This window comes from Crocodylus porosus, unplaced genomic scaffold (assembly GCF_001723895.1).
Source record: "Crocodylus porosus isolate Cpor-Errol unplaced genomic scaffold, CroPor_comp1, whole genome shotgun sequence".
In the NCBI taxonomy this organism is placed as follows: domain Eukaryota; kingdom Metazoa; phylum Chordata; order Crocodylia; family Crocodylidae; genus Crocodylus; species Crocodylus porosus.
Window position 1 is genome coordinate 6,668,601 of NW_017728920.1, and position 16,860 is coordinate 6,685,460.

A 16,860-nucleotide genomic window follows, 5' to 3' on the forward strand; every position below is an offset into this window, starting at 1 on the left:
TGTGCCAACCCAGAAGTACTAATGGCAAGCCTGCATGGGTGTGATTGGCCATGGGGGGACCTTCCCCCTTCCCCAGGTTGCTCACTGGCTGCTGGGGGTGGGGCAGGTGCTAGTTGCTTATGGTCTGCATCATTTCCTAAACTAAAATGTGAATATATAAGTGTGCTGAAATTGTGAAGCCAACTAAAATACTGGTAGTGTCATTAGATAGACATGCCCGGAGTGCTACATGAGATGCTTAATGCACAGAAGATTAAATCTGTGCATTAGCATGGCTTTTGCCAGCTGTATTAATTTGCAGTAGACTTGGTCTAAGGTGCATTTATCTGCGCTAATGTACAATAGTGCTGATTTACAGTGCATTAAGTTGGTATCTGTTATAACGGGTATTAAACTTGATGCACTGTAATTACGGTGCATTATTGAACATGTAGATATGCTCTCTGATTATTTTGAAATCATCCTTTCAGATGTACATTTTTTTTTTTTTCCCTTTTGGCAGCTGCGGCAAGCCCTCTCTTATGGCAGAAGGATTGTGTGAAAGGTCCTGAGGTATGGTGTCAGAATCTGCGGACTGCATCACAGTGTGGAGCTCTGAAACACTGTCAACAAACTGTGTGGAATAAGCCTACGGTGGTAAGTGTTGCCAAGGCTTTTCTTCTACAGTTAGATCAATATGTATTTCCATTTTTTGTTTCTAACTATCCATAAAGCTTCTGTTGGATTCAGTGATGAAAGTAGCTTTTGAATCTGTTCTATAGATACTAGTGAAGGGGTGGGCAAAATATGGCCTGTGGGCCAGATCCAGCCTGCCACGCCATTCTATCCATTGTATTCTGCAGTCCTGACCTGACCACACAGCCCAGAACTGTGCACTGCCAGTGGTGGGGCAGCAAGCAGTGGTAGTGGGCATGGCAGCAGGTGTGGGGAGGAGTGGCAGTGGGTGGGTGAGCAGGAGCACAGTGCCCTGGGAGCAGGGCCAGTGGCAGCAGGGGTCAGCTGGGAACTGCGTGGGCTGGGCTGGCTGTTTCTGTGTTCTGCAGTCCTGGCCATGAAGCCAGGAACTGTAGTATGCTGCTGGAGCGGCAGGCAGGCCGGGAGGAAAGCAGCAGAGGAAGGGCATTGCGGGGTGGGAGTGGCAGTGAGCAAGCTAGTGGGAGTGTGGGGCCTGTGCCAGTGCCTTGGGGCCAGGGCTGGCAGAAGCACAGAACCTGGTCTGGCAGGGGCTCTGTGGGGCCAGACTGGCTCTGCCCCTCTTCTTGCCAGCATCCTGGCCAACCTCAGTCCTGGGGCTCACTGGGACTGCACAATGACTGGGATCTCTGCCTGCTGCAGGCTGAGTGCCCTGAGGGCTTGCTGCTGCTGGCAGGGGCTGTGCTCAGTGTGGGGGTCATGTATGTGGGGGAGGGTAGCTGGGATGTGCATGTGGGACTCCCCCTACAAACATGTATAACCAGCCACATCCCTCCTCCCCCCCGCCCCCTCCCCCCCAAATATACAAAAGATAGGCTTTATTTTAAGGTATTATGCAAACACATTCATTTCAAAAAAATTTTGTCCTGATTTGTGTGTGATTATTTATTCTTACCCCCCTCGTTCCAAGATGGCAAACCCCTTTACCTAAGGGAGTACTTCCAGGGCCAAGGAGAGGAACTTCCAGTGGTAAAGGTCCCTGGGACAGAGCACTTGTCAAGGGGCTGTGGCCCTCAGGTCCAGCTGAAATAATTGCTCACCCCTGTACTAGTGCCATTCAGAATTATTGTAGGAAAGATTTAGTTATCCCAAGTGTGCCTTTTCAGTGCTATATGCTATCCCATTCCTTTATCTAAAGGCAGGGGGCACTAAACTTTTAAAACCTTTTTATTATACAAATGGTGAAAATGCAAAGGTATGTGGCCTTCCCAGGGGCTGAGCTTAAGACGCTTGTTGGTAATAAACAAAACAAAACAAAACAAAATCTTGTCACTGGCACATGAAACCCCCTCCCCCATGCCTCATGAGATTATACACATAAGACCAGCTCTCTGTCTTCCATATTGCAGAGGACCCTCTTGCTGGCCTAGTGAGATGCAGATGGGTCTGTGTTTTGTTGCAAGGTGAAGTGTCCCAATTCAAATGGATGTGTAAGAAATGGAGGCCTTAAGATCTGGCCCCTGCAAGCCAGTTTCTGCTGCTTTTCAGAGTTGCCATCTTAGCCTGGCCCAGCAAGAAATTGGCTGGTTACTTGTCCAAGAAAAAAATTCAATTAGAATAGGTGCAGAAAGGGCCAACTAAGCTGCTTGCATATGATAGTCTCCTTAGGAGAAAAGAGAAACCAGAAATACTAAACTTGAGTCTATCAATATGATAGTTCTGCCCACAAGTACTTTTGGGGAAGGAGTCTGCTCCAGCCAGTCTCCATATGCTGCACATGAATAAACTCCAGAGCTGATTGCTATGGAGTTGATTGCTCCTGGGCATACACTCCAACAATGCACCCAGGACCAAAAAAACTCTGAAGCAATGAGCTCGGGAGTTTATTCATGTGCACTGATTGCATGTGTAGACATGCCCTGTGTAAAGTAAGGGCAGGGTCAGAGCAGCATAGCCTCTTGGCTCCATCCCACAGTGATCTATGAAGACTTGCTTCTTTACTTCTAGGAGCAAATCAAGTAAACTTAACAACTGAATAGTCATTATCCCTGCACAAGTCTCATTGAGCCACATGATGATGGTTGCCAGTGTATTGAGATGAAAAATAGTGGCTTGTATGTAATTGTAGAAACTTGTGCAGCTTTTCTCACAAATAAATGCTCGATGATAATAGCCTTCATTTCTATAATGACATTATTTCACTTCTGAATTGCACACAAGGAAAATGTATGAGCTGGTCTATAGCTGGACATACTTTTAAGCAGGGTTTAAAAGGGAAGATGGGACTACCTTATTGGTAGGGACCAACCAAAATCACAGGGGCTGCCTCTGTTTTTTGTGGCTGTGGCGCAGTGTCCAGTACCAGTCCTCACAATATAGGCTCCCCCTACCTATCTGTCAATCTCTGGGGAGGGGTAGGACTTCTGGGGCTCTTGGCCAGAGGTGTGGAGCCCCCCCTCATCCTTTCCTGGCCCCACATACCTGATTTTAGTGCACAGGGCTACACTGTGCAGCCTGCCAGGCTTCCCACAGGTCCAGAAATCTGGCACTACGGAGTGGCAGTGTAACACTGCCACTGCCGAATTTTTGGACTTGTGGGGAGCCCTGCATGCCAGATGACATGGCTCTGAACTAGCTTCTTGGGAGTGTGCATCAACTCTTCTAGTCTGTAATAAGTTTGTCCTGTCCTATGCTTGTATAAGCAGAGTTTAAAAGTTCTTTCATAATTTAGCCAGAACTAGACTGGCTCAGAATTACAGTAATTTTTGAGCTGTACTTCACTCTGCTTCTATACAAGTCTAAAACAGTTTCAGTATGAGCTGTTCAGATATAGTTTAATACTACTAGATTTGTTGCAACTATTCAGATCTCTAACATGTTACATATTTATGTATAAATACAGCTGGGAAAGTGTTCTTTTATAAAACTAGTCGTTCCTGTTTCCTCTGAAGCAATCTTCTTGCTTCTGGCTACAGGTGGAAGAGGGATATCAAGGTTGTCTCTAAGACCAGTGGAAACTTAATGTAACCTTCCCTTTTTCTTGTGCAAAGGTCTTTGTATGGCTTCTCCAGTCTTAAATAGCTTGGGCTGCAGCTTTTAATTTTCTTGATATCATCTCTACTGTTGTGCTGTGCAGGCATTAAAATCCAATCATTTTCCTTTATACTTTTTAACTCTAAAATATTCAAACACTTGGAATACTTGCTGCTAGCTTTTTTGTTTAAAGTGGAAGGTGGAACAAGCTCAAGGGTGTCCAGTTCCAAGGTGGGCATATTTTTCAGTTGCAGGTGACTAAGCAGGCATCAGCTGGTATATCTTGCTGCTATAGTTCTGAACAAAAGAAAGCAAATAATAACACATCTGTTCTGTATTGGAGAATATAGAAACTAGAACTTAATACATTTGTAACAGCCTTGGACTTTCTTGTTTGATAAGGAGACTGACAGAATGTTTTAGTTGCCTTTAAAAGAATCAAGAGAACAATTTTTCCCTTGCACACTGCCCTTGCTAACAATTGGGTCCCGCTCAAGTAACTTTTCATTTCTTTCCTTAGAAAAGCATCCCATGTGACTTGTGTAAAGAAGTTGTAACGGTGGTTGGGAAGGTTTTGAAGGACAATAGCACAGAGGTAAGCTGTGTGTGTGTTGGTTTCATTCCTTTTGGTTTTTTGCCCAAGGACACTAGGTGTGGCTTCATAGTTGTGGAAGGGGACGGTGCAGTGATAGCTAAGCAAAGGTTAAGATATACTAAGCTAATGTTGGGGAAAAAACATATTGCAGAATATATTGTTTACTCCTGAAAATGCTATTTTTCCTCATCTAGGAATAGTTTTGTAAAGAATTGTATAGCCCCTGGTTATCTTGAACACTTTATAGTTAACATTAGGCCTATTAATTTGCCATGTTTTGAGCTAATAGAGTAACCCATCTTCATGGTAGGAAGATAATACACTTGAAGTGTATAGAACTAGTGTAATATTTAAAGGACCTCTCAATTTTTAATCTTGTAATTTCTTTTCTTTTGGAAGCCAAGAGCTCTCACGTTGGTGCAAGCCCTGTCATGTGTGGCCAGTTAGGCCTTCCTGGTAACTTCTCTTCTATAGCCAGCTTTCCCCTCATCTGGTTATTGTCAGCTATCTTACTTGCCTTACTCAGGGCCCAAACACTTCAAGAAGTACTTTTATTTTTATTGCAGCAGTACGAATGACAGCACTGACTTTCTGTTCCAAGCAGATTTCAGATTGGATGAAGAAAATGTAAAATCCCATTCCAGTTCTGTTGGCTGGTTGGACCCTTTTCTGAGTGCAAGGGTTTGCTCTGTATATAGTCTCCATAAAAAATAGAAAGCACTGATTTCTTTGCTTTTGCACACTTGAACAAGGCCTGTAATCTTCCTCTTCATTTATAGGATGAGATCCGCTCTTACCTGGCTAAGACATGTGAATTCCTTCCTGACCCAGACCTGGTTTCTGAGTGCAAGGAAGTTGTGGATGACTACCTCCCAGTTATCATGGACATTATCAAGGAAGAGTTAGTAAGTTGATTGCTAAAAGTGTTGAAGTCCTTAATTTAAAATTGATTTACTTGTTTCTATGGGTTTTGTCTCTTGGGGGAGAGGGGAGTAGTATGTGTGCTTGATTACATTGGGGAAGTCTTACAGATGCCTCTTGTATAACTTTTTAAAAATGTTTTAATCATAGTAATAATCATGGTATTCCTGTGAATCCTTCTAATATGAAACTCTGATCCTGAACTGTTGTCCTTGCTCTCTTACCCTATTTTAGAGTAGTTTTCCAGCGTAGAAATTGGGTTAAGAATGCCTTTCACGATCAAATTACTGTTAAGTTGTCAGTAGGGTATTGTTGAGTGTCTAGTGGAATGGGTTTATATTTCAGAAAGATGGAGACTAAGGATTATAAGAGAAATTAATAGCTCAAAATTAATTTCTTGTTGTGCATCTAATTCCTTTGCTCTCTTCCAAGGTGATTTGTTAGTTACCTCTTCACTTTCTGCCCTGGACTTCATGTAGAATTGAGCGTGCTACTGTTATAGGATCTTTTTCTAGTCGGACTTGCGGCAGATCACAATCTGACGATGTTATGTGGGTGGTCAAGCTTAACTTTTATTAATGAAATGTTAAACGAAACAAACTTAATCAATGGTGTTATGTCTACCAGTGAGCACACACTCACCGACATCTCACACGCCCTAGCGACGCGTGAGACTACTGTCGTGTTCTGGTGAGGTGGTGTTTCCGGGGTTGGTCGCCGGGAACGGGGGTCTGGCATCCTCACCTCCGGCTGGCCGGGCCGAAGGTCGCTCCGAGTTCGAACTGATCTGTGACTACATTCTGTCGGGCGCACAAAGACCCTAAAGCTCGTAGTGCAATGTCATTTATACCCTCAGTGACACAAGATGGTCTGATCGCATGTGGCACTTCTTCATTGGCCCGGAGCGGTGACTGTCACATTACTGACAGACGCTGGATTTTCCCTTGGGGAAACCCCATGTGGAAAATCCCGACTGCATGTTTCTTCTGCAATTGCAACCTTGGAGTCTCTAATTTATTTAGCCCCTGTTACATAGACACTATGCAAGCCTCCAGTTGGCATATGCAAACATGGCCACCTATTAAGCATACAAAAGGTTATAACACATAACAAGTACAAAATAATTACAACGGCTACCAAATTAGTTCATGTGGTGTATTTTTGTTTGTGTGTGTTTGTTTGTTTTTTCTTGTGTTCTCAGGACAAGCCTGAAGTGGTGTGTAGTGCCCTTTCATTGTGTCAATCTCTCCAGAAGCATCTTGCTGCAGTGAAACTTCAGAAACAGCTCCAGTCCAACAAGATGCCTGAACTGGACTTCTCTGAACTGGCATCTCCTTTTATTGCTAATGTGCCTCTTCTTCTTTACCCTCAAGATGAACCCAAGAAGGAATCTCGGGTAGGGATGCACAGTACATCTTTATTTGCAGGAAATAGAAATATATTCTCTTCTGGGGCTGTAATACTAGTTCTTATATATTTATAAGACGGGATAATGATTGTGCTTGATAACAAGCGGCTTTAGAAGTCTGGGAAGGAAAAGGGCATTCAACTAAGTTTCATGTGCATTATAAAAGAATCAGTTCCGTTATGCCTCAGGAAAATAGCACAGTTCATAGTTTTGTCTTCGTACTGGCATATATAGGCAGAGTCGGTAGTGCTGCCCATATTACTAATAATTAGAGATGTACCAATACATCAGTCCCATATCATATTGGCACTAATAAAAGGAAAATTGAGATATTGGTAACTGGCTTTTTTGGCCGATGTGGACAATTAAATGCCATGTGCGCAGCCACAGTACAGCACACAGGCGGCCAGGAGTGCAGCCTGGTGGCAAGGAGAGCAGCATCTGGCTGGTAAGTCTGTGGGGGAAGGATTTTTTGGAGGGGGCCAGACCAGGGCCCTCTTGGTGAATGAGGGAGTGCGGCTGGGCCTGGGGCAGGGGAGACACTACACAGCTTTGGCAGAGCATCGGATGGAGCCACAAGCTGCTTGTCCAGGCTATGTGGGGGGTAGCAGCCATTGCATGCAGCCTGGGAGGTCGGGGGGGTGGGTCTTGGGCAAGGCCAAGCTGCTACTGCGGGGGGGTGCAGAGGCTCACCCCACGTGTAGATCCAGGGGGCATGCACCTCTGTGTCCTCCCAGGGGGCATGCAATGGCAGGAGCCTCCCCTTTTTCCCCACCCCGCATCCCCTAGATGAGCCGTGGCTCCATCCCATGCCTTACTCTGCCCTAGCTGTGCCGTGCCTAACCTAGCCCTAGTGCCAGTCTCACTCCTTTCACCATGGGGGGGTCTCAATCTCACCCCCCCCTTGTCCCTTCCCCCACAACAGACTTACCAGCTGGATGCTGTACCTCCTACTATAATTATGGCAACAATGAGGTGCCAGCTATGCGTGAGGCTCCTGTCATCCTAGGAACAGGACAAGTTTGACAAGCTCATTTTTATGTGGACAAGACCAGTAGGGATAATCTAAAGAAGAATGAATAATATGACAGCAAAACTAGTTAATCCACCAAAAAGTTGTGGAATTTGGAATGGGTAAATGGGAAGGGAAGGAAAAAGGAACTAGGCAGGAGAGTAGGGTAAAAAGGGCATATCTGGGGTAGAGCAGAGGTGACAAAAGTTGAAAGAGGGGGTGGGGCATGAAAGCATAAGAGCCAATGAACTGAGAAGAAGGCCAGTTAATGTAGTAGAATGGGGTGGGCAACATTTTTTGTCCAGAGTACTGAAAAACACCACAATGCCTACCTTGGAAGGTGCCGGAATGTCAGCATGCCAGAAAAACAATGAGGGCAGAGGGTACATGACAGGATGTCCTACTGCCCCTTGCCCCCCAGTCTGGGCTTTGCGGCTGTCAGCAGCTACCCCAGTCTTCTGTAGTTGCTTCCAGTAGGGCTTGCAGCGTCCCAGCTGCCTGCTGGGAACAGCCCAGGCTCCTGGCTGACAGCAGCTACCCAGAGCCAGGGCCAGTTGCAGACAGCTGTGCCGAACCCCAGCACCAGCTCTGTACTGGTGTGTGCACCTCAGAGCGGGCAGTGGGGGAGGGGTGTGAGGCAGTGCAACCCCAGTCTCTCCCCCACTCCCAGTACAGAGCTGGTGACTGGGCTCCACAGCTCCAGCACCAGCTCCATGCTGGCAGAGACTGCGCGCACACTTCAGGGCAGGCTGCACTACCCTGCTGTCTGCTCTGAGGTACGCGTGTGAAATTTGAAGATCAGGGCTTCCACTGAGGGAGGAGTGGGGCTGGGGCAAGCGCTGCCTAGCAAGGGTGGACATGGGACAGAGCTGTGGCTTGTCTGGGGGGTGCTGGGAAGGGAGGGGCCAGCTCCAGCTTCTGTGCACTGCTCATCTGGGAGCTGCTTATTCAGCAGTTTGTCCTGCACTCACCCGCTCATCTGGCAGATCCTGCTGCTTGTCCAGGGGTGGGGCTTGCATGCCTCCCAGATTATGACAGGGTGGGCTAGACCTCAGGCTGTGCCAAGTTCTTTCCAGTGGGGTACAGCTGGCCTTGGGGCATTGGGAGTGGGGGGCTACAGTGAATCTTGGGGTAGCTTCAACCCACCCTGAGCCCAGCCCTGCCCTGCTCCACCAGGAAGAGCTTGGCACAGCCCCAGCTCCAGCCTACCTTGTGCAGATCCCAGGGGCATATGCCCCCTCCCATGCCATGTCCCCTTTGGATGAGTGGTGGGAGCCACTCCCCCTCCCCCTGCACCTCACAAAAGAGCTGTGGCTCTGTCCTGTGCCCACCCCATCCTGGCTGAGCAGCACTCACCCCTGCCCCCTCCTCTTCACCATGGGGGGCATTGATCTGCGCCCCCTCTGACTTTTTTCCTTCCCTTCCACCCCACCAGACTTACCAGCTGCACACAGCTCTCCAAGGTGCCCAGCTATGCTTCTTGCTGCCTATGTGCTATACTGCAGCTGCACACATGCATGGGCCACTTATCAGCCAATTATCAGGCTGACTTTTTCGATGCAGGCAACTTTTTTTTTGTATCTGTGCCAATCTGATATTGGGCCATCTTTTGGTTTTTTATTTTTTTGTATTAGTGCATCTGTTGGCACAACTCTCTAACCATAGTTGATTCTAAACTGTAGCTGGAGTATGTGGCTATAGTGCAGATGTACCCTTAGTTTCTTAGCAACTAAATTTTGTGAATATTGTCTATTCCGGGCATGCTGCAGCCTGGGACTGGAGGAGTTGGTATGATTTGCTTTGCACCCGTCTCTTCTGATTGTCAGAGAACCTTTCCACAGCTCTGACTGCCCTTCCTTCTGATATCCTTAGGGGAGAAAGCGGCTTGGCACCCATGTAAAAGAAATAAGGACCTAATGAGAAGGAATAGGATGTGTAGCAAAGCAGAGGGGAGGAGCTGAAGATGGTGAGAGGACAAGTTACTGGAGGCAGTGGGGGGAGGGGAGGGTGCAGATGAGTTGTGGCCACTAGAGCGAGTGCTCCCCTCCAGACTGCTAAATGAAGCCCAAGCTTGCTAATCCTCAATATTTTGACAACTGTCATCAGGCTTTAGACTGTAAGCCAGAGTGTCATTCCTCTCTTATAAGGTCCTCAGAAAGCTTATTACAGTTGTCAGTAATTCAATAAGTCAGACTATACTAGAGTTTGTTTTCTTTAAGTGCTTGGTTTAAGTGTATTAACTTATTTTATTAGTAGTAGCTGAAGCTGGCAGAACACTAGCTTGCTATGCAACATGTATTTGTCTCTCTCTTTTATAGGGGAATGGGAATGTATGTGAAGACTGTGTTCAGCTGGTCACTGATGTTCAGGAAGCTGTGAGATCCAACTCTTCTTTTGTGAATTCCTTGATTGCTCATGTCAAAGAAGAATGTGAACGTTTGGGACCTGGCATGAGTGAACTGGTAACAAAATAACTTTGTTTAAATGAACTGTCCATAATGGAGGCATGAAATGGATTTAGTGGTTGTCAATTTTTAATTGTATTTATTGGTAGAAATAAGGGAAATTGATGTTAAGTGTGGCTTACTTTTTACTGGTTTACTCTTTACTGGCCCAGTACTTGCAAATCATACACATTCTAATCCAAATAAAGCTTTGTCCTTCCCTCCTAGAATTTAAGCTATCTCTTTCAAGCATCTAAATCATTGTGCAAAGCTCATCTTCAGATAAAATCATCATTACCCTTAAGATAAATGCTGTCAGGTGAGATATTGCTGTGTTGTGGGGGTGGTAACTTTTTTCCTATGGAATATTAGGAGGAAGGGAACCAATGATGATCCCCAAATTGGGGAAACTCCTTAAGGTACAGTGAATGATCTAAAATGCCACAATGTACTAAAGAGCAAGCTTGAAAGGTAACAGCATCCCAGAATATTAAATGTGTGTAAGCAGCCAGATTAGAAAATTCAAAATGGTGCATACAACTAAACTATTTGATCTCTATATAACAGTGTTGTTACATGCATGGCTAAAATTTGTTTTCTTGTATTTTACTGAACTTTTTTTTCTTATGCAGTGCAAGAACTACATCTCTGAGTATTCAGACTTGGTTATCCAAATGATGATGCACATGGTAAGTAAGATCAGGAGGATGTTAATTTCCCCATCTTAATTTCTAGACTAGAGTCTACTAGGACTCCTCCATATTCTTTCTGAATATTAATACTTTAAATGCTTTCCACAATTAGTTGCTAATAGAACTACACACAGCAAAAGCTGACACCCAAGACTATGGTTTTGTCTCTTTATTAAAGTAGAGTTGACATTTGGGGCCTAAGCCTAATTACCACATTATGTATAATCTGTTCTGCAGTAACTGCCCAGTGCATGCTCATAATCTGTGGCAAATAGAAGCTAGCTCATTGTAGCATAGCCAGGCTTCATTTGTATGCTAAACTGCAACAAATTAGCTTCTGTTTAGCATAGATTAAGCATACCCACATGGGTAATTGCTGTGAAAGCAGCTGCATCATAGTAAATTCAAACCCCCTTACCTCAGTAACTTGTTCATGCGCCTGTGACCTTAGCCAAGTAACTGTATACTTAGACCTAAAATCTGACTCAGTTTCTCATTGGCTTCTGTCACAGCCAGTCTAAAGATCCTTGTGTGTTCTTTCAGAGCTAGCAGTGCATGAAATAAAGTTTTAAAATATTCTTCTGTGTATGCTCACTCCTGACTAATGCCCCTCTATGCCAAAAATACTTTTCAGATGTACCAGTTATAAAGTCAGCCTATAAGAAAGATGAACATTAAACTGGTAAATGAAGTTGATGTGGCGCATCCACCTAAAATGAGCGTTTTCTGTTGCATTAGAACTTCAGAGGTCTGTAGCATCTTGGGGTTTGAACAGGAGCAGCAGACCAGGGTGATTTGATATGTACCCCCCTCCTACCTCAAAGGGCTCCTCATAGGTCCAGAAATTTAGGAGCACTGTAGGATTAACTGCTGCAGCTCCCAGAACTGCCACTCGTCATGTCTCCAAATTTATGGACTTGTGGGGAGTCCTTCAGGCTGGACCCAGAGCACAAACCTAAGAACTTGGCAGTTGCGGCTGTTGTATCTCCAGGACCCACAGCAGTTAATCTTGTCATCCCCAAATTCCAGCCCTGGGAGCCTTGTTAAATGGCCCTGCATATGGGATCCATCCTGCAGACTAGCTCCATGCCATTCTTCCAGCCTGGGGAGCAAGTTGGATACCACTGCAGTAAAACATAAACGTTGTACTTGCACGGGTGTTGCCTGCAAAGATGATGTAAAAATAGCAACTTTTACATTGAGGGGAGGATTTGAGTATATTATGCTGATGTTTGAGCAGTACCTCAACCTAAATGAGGTTGTGTCCAGAGAAACTGTCATTAGCAGACCTATTATATAGAACCCATGACTGATGCGAACACAGAGTCAAAGATTCCTTTAGCTTGCTTGACTTTGCATTCAGCATGCTTCAGACATTTGAAACTGGCTTGCTTTGGGCCTGTCTTAAGAGATTTAGTTGTGGATTTGGCATAAGTGGCAAAAGAAAATACAATTTGGGGTGCTGGCTGACTGCCCTTCCCTCCCACAGGGCCATTGCAGTGCTGATGCATGCTGAGATGCTGGCCTGGCTGTATGCCGCTACCAGATGAACAGTTACCCTTGTGCTGATTTTAAAGATCAAGAATTAGATTCTTTTGAATAGAAACAAATTTGTTGGCATCGCAATCAAGACTATTTTATGGCAAGAGTATACATGGTTCAACTGCTTAACTTTCTTTTTTTTCCCTTAACTGTTGTCTTTCACTTTTCTTGTCTTTCTTCCTGTCTATCTGCAATCTCCTTTATCAACAGCAGGATCAGGTAGGTGAGAGATTTACCTGTGGTGGTGCCTTGCTTTTCACCCAAGGGCTGTAGTTTATTACTTGCTAACTAGTTGTGTACGTGGTGTGGCTGTTACTCGGTGTTGACAGATACAAGGGGCATTTTGGGGGTGAAAAAGGAAGGGCAAGAAGTCTACAAGGTTCCTGCTCCCCATATGATTTGTCCATTTAAGATTTGAGCCTAATGATGGACCAGAAAGATCTGCCAAGATAAAAGTGAGGGTGTAGGAAAATCATGCTACTTGTTTTTACCAGCCTCTGGAAAGACTTGAGTAAAGCTAGCAATGTGACCGATTTTGTTTCTTCTCTAGGGTAAGTCATGAGACCAGGATAATAGTGCAGATGACTGCAGTGTGTGAATTTGGAAGAAAATGCAGGAGACTGAGATTCTTGCTGTCCTGTTCCACTTAGTTTCCCAATTTGTACTGTCCTGGAAACCTTGTGTCTGTCATGCCTTGATGAAACAACATGTTGCATGTACATGGTACTGCTGTAGTATTAATAGCTTGAAATGCTGATTTATGGTGCATGAGCCAGAGAACCTGACAGTAGGCATTGCCTAGCTAGCCTGCACCTGTGGTCTGAAGCAATGAAATATCTCTAAAGCACTTCTTCTGCCTCTGCATGGGAGTCTTGTGGGACAATGCATAACTTTATCTTGCATTGAATCAGTGAATGTCTCTCTCCATTTTCTTTTTTTTAAATCTTGGTGTCAGGTTGGAGACAACCAGCCAATCTTGTTTTGTGATGGGGCTGAAGAGAGATGCTATTAAAACCTCTAGTTGTATCTTGGGCTACACTAAATGCTAATCTCATTGTGTTGATGTAATCTGTCTCGCATAGAACAGATATTGCTAGTCTTGCATGTCTGGCACCAGCTCTTATTTAGTAGTGCTTTTGTTTCAAAGGACTCCTATCTTCTACTTATAGAGATGTCTGGTTAAATTTGATACAGTAAATCTCCATCTCAACCTACCTCTTTTTTAATAGGGGGAAATGTTTTAGTTGTGTCTCCTATACAATGTGTATTTTATGGCCATCCAACGTGTACACATACTCATTGAAATAGGTGTTTAGTAACAGGACCTGGGTTCTAATAAATTCTGGATAGCTGTGCCTGTTTCTTCCCTAATCCCACACAGAATGGGGCAGACTTCAGTAAATCTATTTCTGGGCAAGGGAAGGATGTGAGTTTCTTGGTTCAGAGAATGAATTGGGTTTTAGTCACATGATGAAATAGATTGACGTTCTTAAGGCCACCTCCATCCTTCATATTCTCTCTCCTGATCATTCTCCAGATATTTTTTTTTTCCTGGATTCCAGGTATGAGTATTCTACACAAAGCATAAAGTCTTCATAAAGAGCTGGATAGGGAAGAATCCAGTCCTCTCCTCAAATAAGCACATCAGTTATGGTAGGGAGCTAGAGTATACTGCCTACAGCAAGTAGGCAGCTACAAGAACAAATATTTCGTACTTGCTGCCTTGTCATGATTGTCTTTTGTCTTTGAGCACAAAAATCTTAACTATTCAGCTCTTTGGTTACTGACATGAAATCAAATTGTTAAGCAGACACATGAAGTTTAGTCTATTTAAGTTGCACATGAACAGTCAGCACAAAGTAAACAAATGGAAAAAGTTCATGTTGCCTCCACTTCTTGCAGTAGCTCAAATTGGTTTGAATCAAATTGATTTTTAAGCTATCAGTCTTCCTCTTGGCTGGAAGACTGTGCTCTATGCTGGGGCAAGATTTAGACATGGTGCTGTTAATCTATTCCCTTTTTGTGATTTTTGCCTGGTTAGAAAAGAATCCTAGCAGAATAACTTATCACAGTGAGGGGAGCCATATAAGAATCATGCAGAACCATATTTGCCAAAATTCAAATGCTTTTATTTGTGTCTTGCCACTTCCTCATTTATGCTTTATCTGCAGAATGTCAGAACTAAAAGCCTGTGAAATAGCTGACTGACTGGCTTCTGAGTAGTCTGTTTCTTATAATAATTTATACATAAAATGGTATCAAATTTGGATGACCAGAAATTTTTTTTTTTTTGTAGAAGGATCTGATTCCTGGATTAGAAAGCAGTTTTGATCTTCTTAGCATTTATTTATGTTTCGTAGACTTTGAAGTACAGATGACTTTTGTGTTCCTTATCCAAACTTTTTTGAAAGGTTTAAAGGGGAAGTAGTTGATCTGCTGTGGTCAGAAGGGGCAGCATAGGAAAAACGTGCATCTTTCTGAGGGGTAGTCCTTTGCAATGATTACATACATAAAGCCTAAACACTTGCTTCTAAGCTTATACTAGCTTCTAATTTTTTAAATAACCTCTTACCATATCTTGCATCTGATCAGAGGATTGTCCTGTCTATTAGTAATAGCTAGTACTTTAGTTTGCTTCTACAACACCTTGAATAGAAGACCAGTCTTGCACTTCTGTTTTTTACAGCAGCCTTTTCAAGTCTTGTTTATACTTTCTGTTCCCTGTCTATGGAAGAGGGATAAGTAGAATCTGCCAGGTCCTGTCTTTAACTGAACTGTGCATCTCTTCCCAGCAACCAAAAGAGATCTGTGCAATGGTTGGATTCTGTCTTTCTCTGAAGTCTCTACCCCTCCAGACTCTGGTACCAGCTAAGGTGATTCATGAAGCCAAGATGGAAACTCTAGAGGTAAGATGAAGCGGCTTCATCAGTCTGGCTGTTTCAAAAGAGCAGCATCTGACTTGCATTATCATGGGACTGGATGAGGCAGTAAAGCCTTGCAGATGATAAATGCAGGCTGGAGAATCACTGAATAGTTCTTGTCAGTTTCCCCCCCTCCCCCCAGGGTACCATTTGAATCAGGTGTAAATTGTAGCACAATATAAAAAAATGGCTGGGACATCCCAGCTATGGGCACTGCACTTTTACCAAGGACGTGGGAAAGTTTGAGAGTCCAGAGAAGAGCCACCTGTATGATCAGAAACTTGTGTGGCAAGTCATACAAGGAAAGGCTGAGGGACCTGGGACTCTTAGGCTGAAGAGAAGGCTGAGAGGAGACCTGGTAGAAGCTTACTACTACACTAAAAGAGTATGTCAAGGGCTTGGCAAACAACTGTTCACCAGATCACCCTTGAGGAAAACCAGGAATAATGGCCACAAACTCCTGGAAGACCATTTGAGGCTCAACATTAGGGAAAACTTCTTCATGGTCATGGTGTCCAGTCTGTAGAATAAGCTCCCTCCAGAAGTGGTGCAATCACCTACCCTAGAAATCTTCAACAGGAGAGTAAATGGTCACCTTGCTGGGGTCACCTGACCCCCAGTTGTCTTTCTCACTTAGTGCAGCAGGCTGGACCCAGTGATCTTCCGAGGTCCCTTCCAGCCTTACAGTCTATGAATCCCTTTTAAAGTCCTTTATTTTATTTTTGACCAAGACTTCCTCAGCCATTATCAGAGGCACTTGTTTTCACTGAGACCTGAAATCCTTAAGAGAAATTTTCCATCTATTCTAAAGGGAACAGCACTTGCATATAACACTACCATCTCCATTCATATCTTGAAGCTGTGTGATTTTTATTATAAGCTTTTTTTACTTCTGAGCTGAGAAATTACTAACTCAAAGGAAAGGTGTGTGTAACTTTTAAAGATGGTTAAAACTAAAAATAAGGACTAAATGGAATATTAGTGTGTTAATGGCCTTTCCTGTGACACAGGAAATGGGAAAAATTTTAGTTCAAATAAATTCTGTCCTGAAGATCCTCTGTAATTCTTCTAGATTTGGAGGGGAAAAAAAATGCAACTTGTATTGTAGTAAATGAGCAATCATTTAGCTGGAGCGGTCTGAAAAAGCAGGGGATACAGTCTCTTTCCCATATTCCAGTGTTAGCATGGTCATCCGGCCTTTTGAAAAGCACTTTTGTAACTTTTTTTTATACAAGTCTTTTTACTAACAAACCAACTGACTTCTATCCATAGGTCCTGCATCATATGTTGCTCTCTCCTTCAGCATTACAACAGCGCTGGTCACAGTAGCAGTGAATTGATGCCTTGTTTGTCAAGCTAGCTCATGCTGCACATGAACAAATATGACAATGTATAGATGGTGAATCTTTTCTGGATCACACTAATGTGAGGCTTAGTTGCATGCAGATAACTGGGGATGGGGAGTTAAAACAATCCCCAATTTGTTTTAAAAAAATAACCCAAAATTCACATTTTTTCCCATGACTAAAATGAAATGCCACTAATTATATAGATAGCGATGTGTCATTTGAATCATGGAAAATGTGGACTTTGGGTTACTCTTCAGTTTTAAAAAAATAAATAAATAATTAGGGATTTTTTAACAAAGAATTGGGATCC

At 43.9% G+C, this 16,860-nt stretch overlaps 1 protein-coding gene across 1 annotated transcript in view; it reads left to right on the plus strand.

The window, feature by feature from the left end:
- Positions 1-16,860, plus strand: part of PSAP (prosaposin) — a 39,737-nt gene that overhangs the window by 15,576 nt on the left and 7,301 nt on the right. Inside the window, 8 exon segments of the mRNA XM_019538536.1 lie at positions 503-636; positions 4,187-4,261; positions 5,041-5,166; positions 6,384-6,578; positions 9,921-10,064; positions 10,679-10,735; positions 12,491-12,499; positions 15,073-15,267. Coding sequence (XP_019394081.1) covers positions 503-636; positions 4,187-4,261; positions 5,041-5,166; positions 6,384-6,578; positions 9,921-10,064; positions 10,679-10,735; positions 12,491-12,499; positions 15,073-15,267 — 935 coding nt within the window.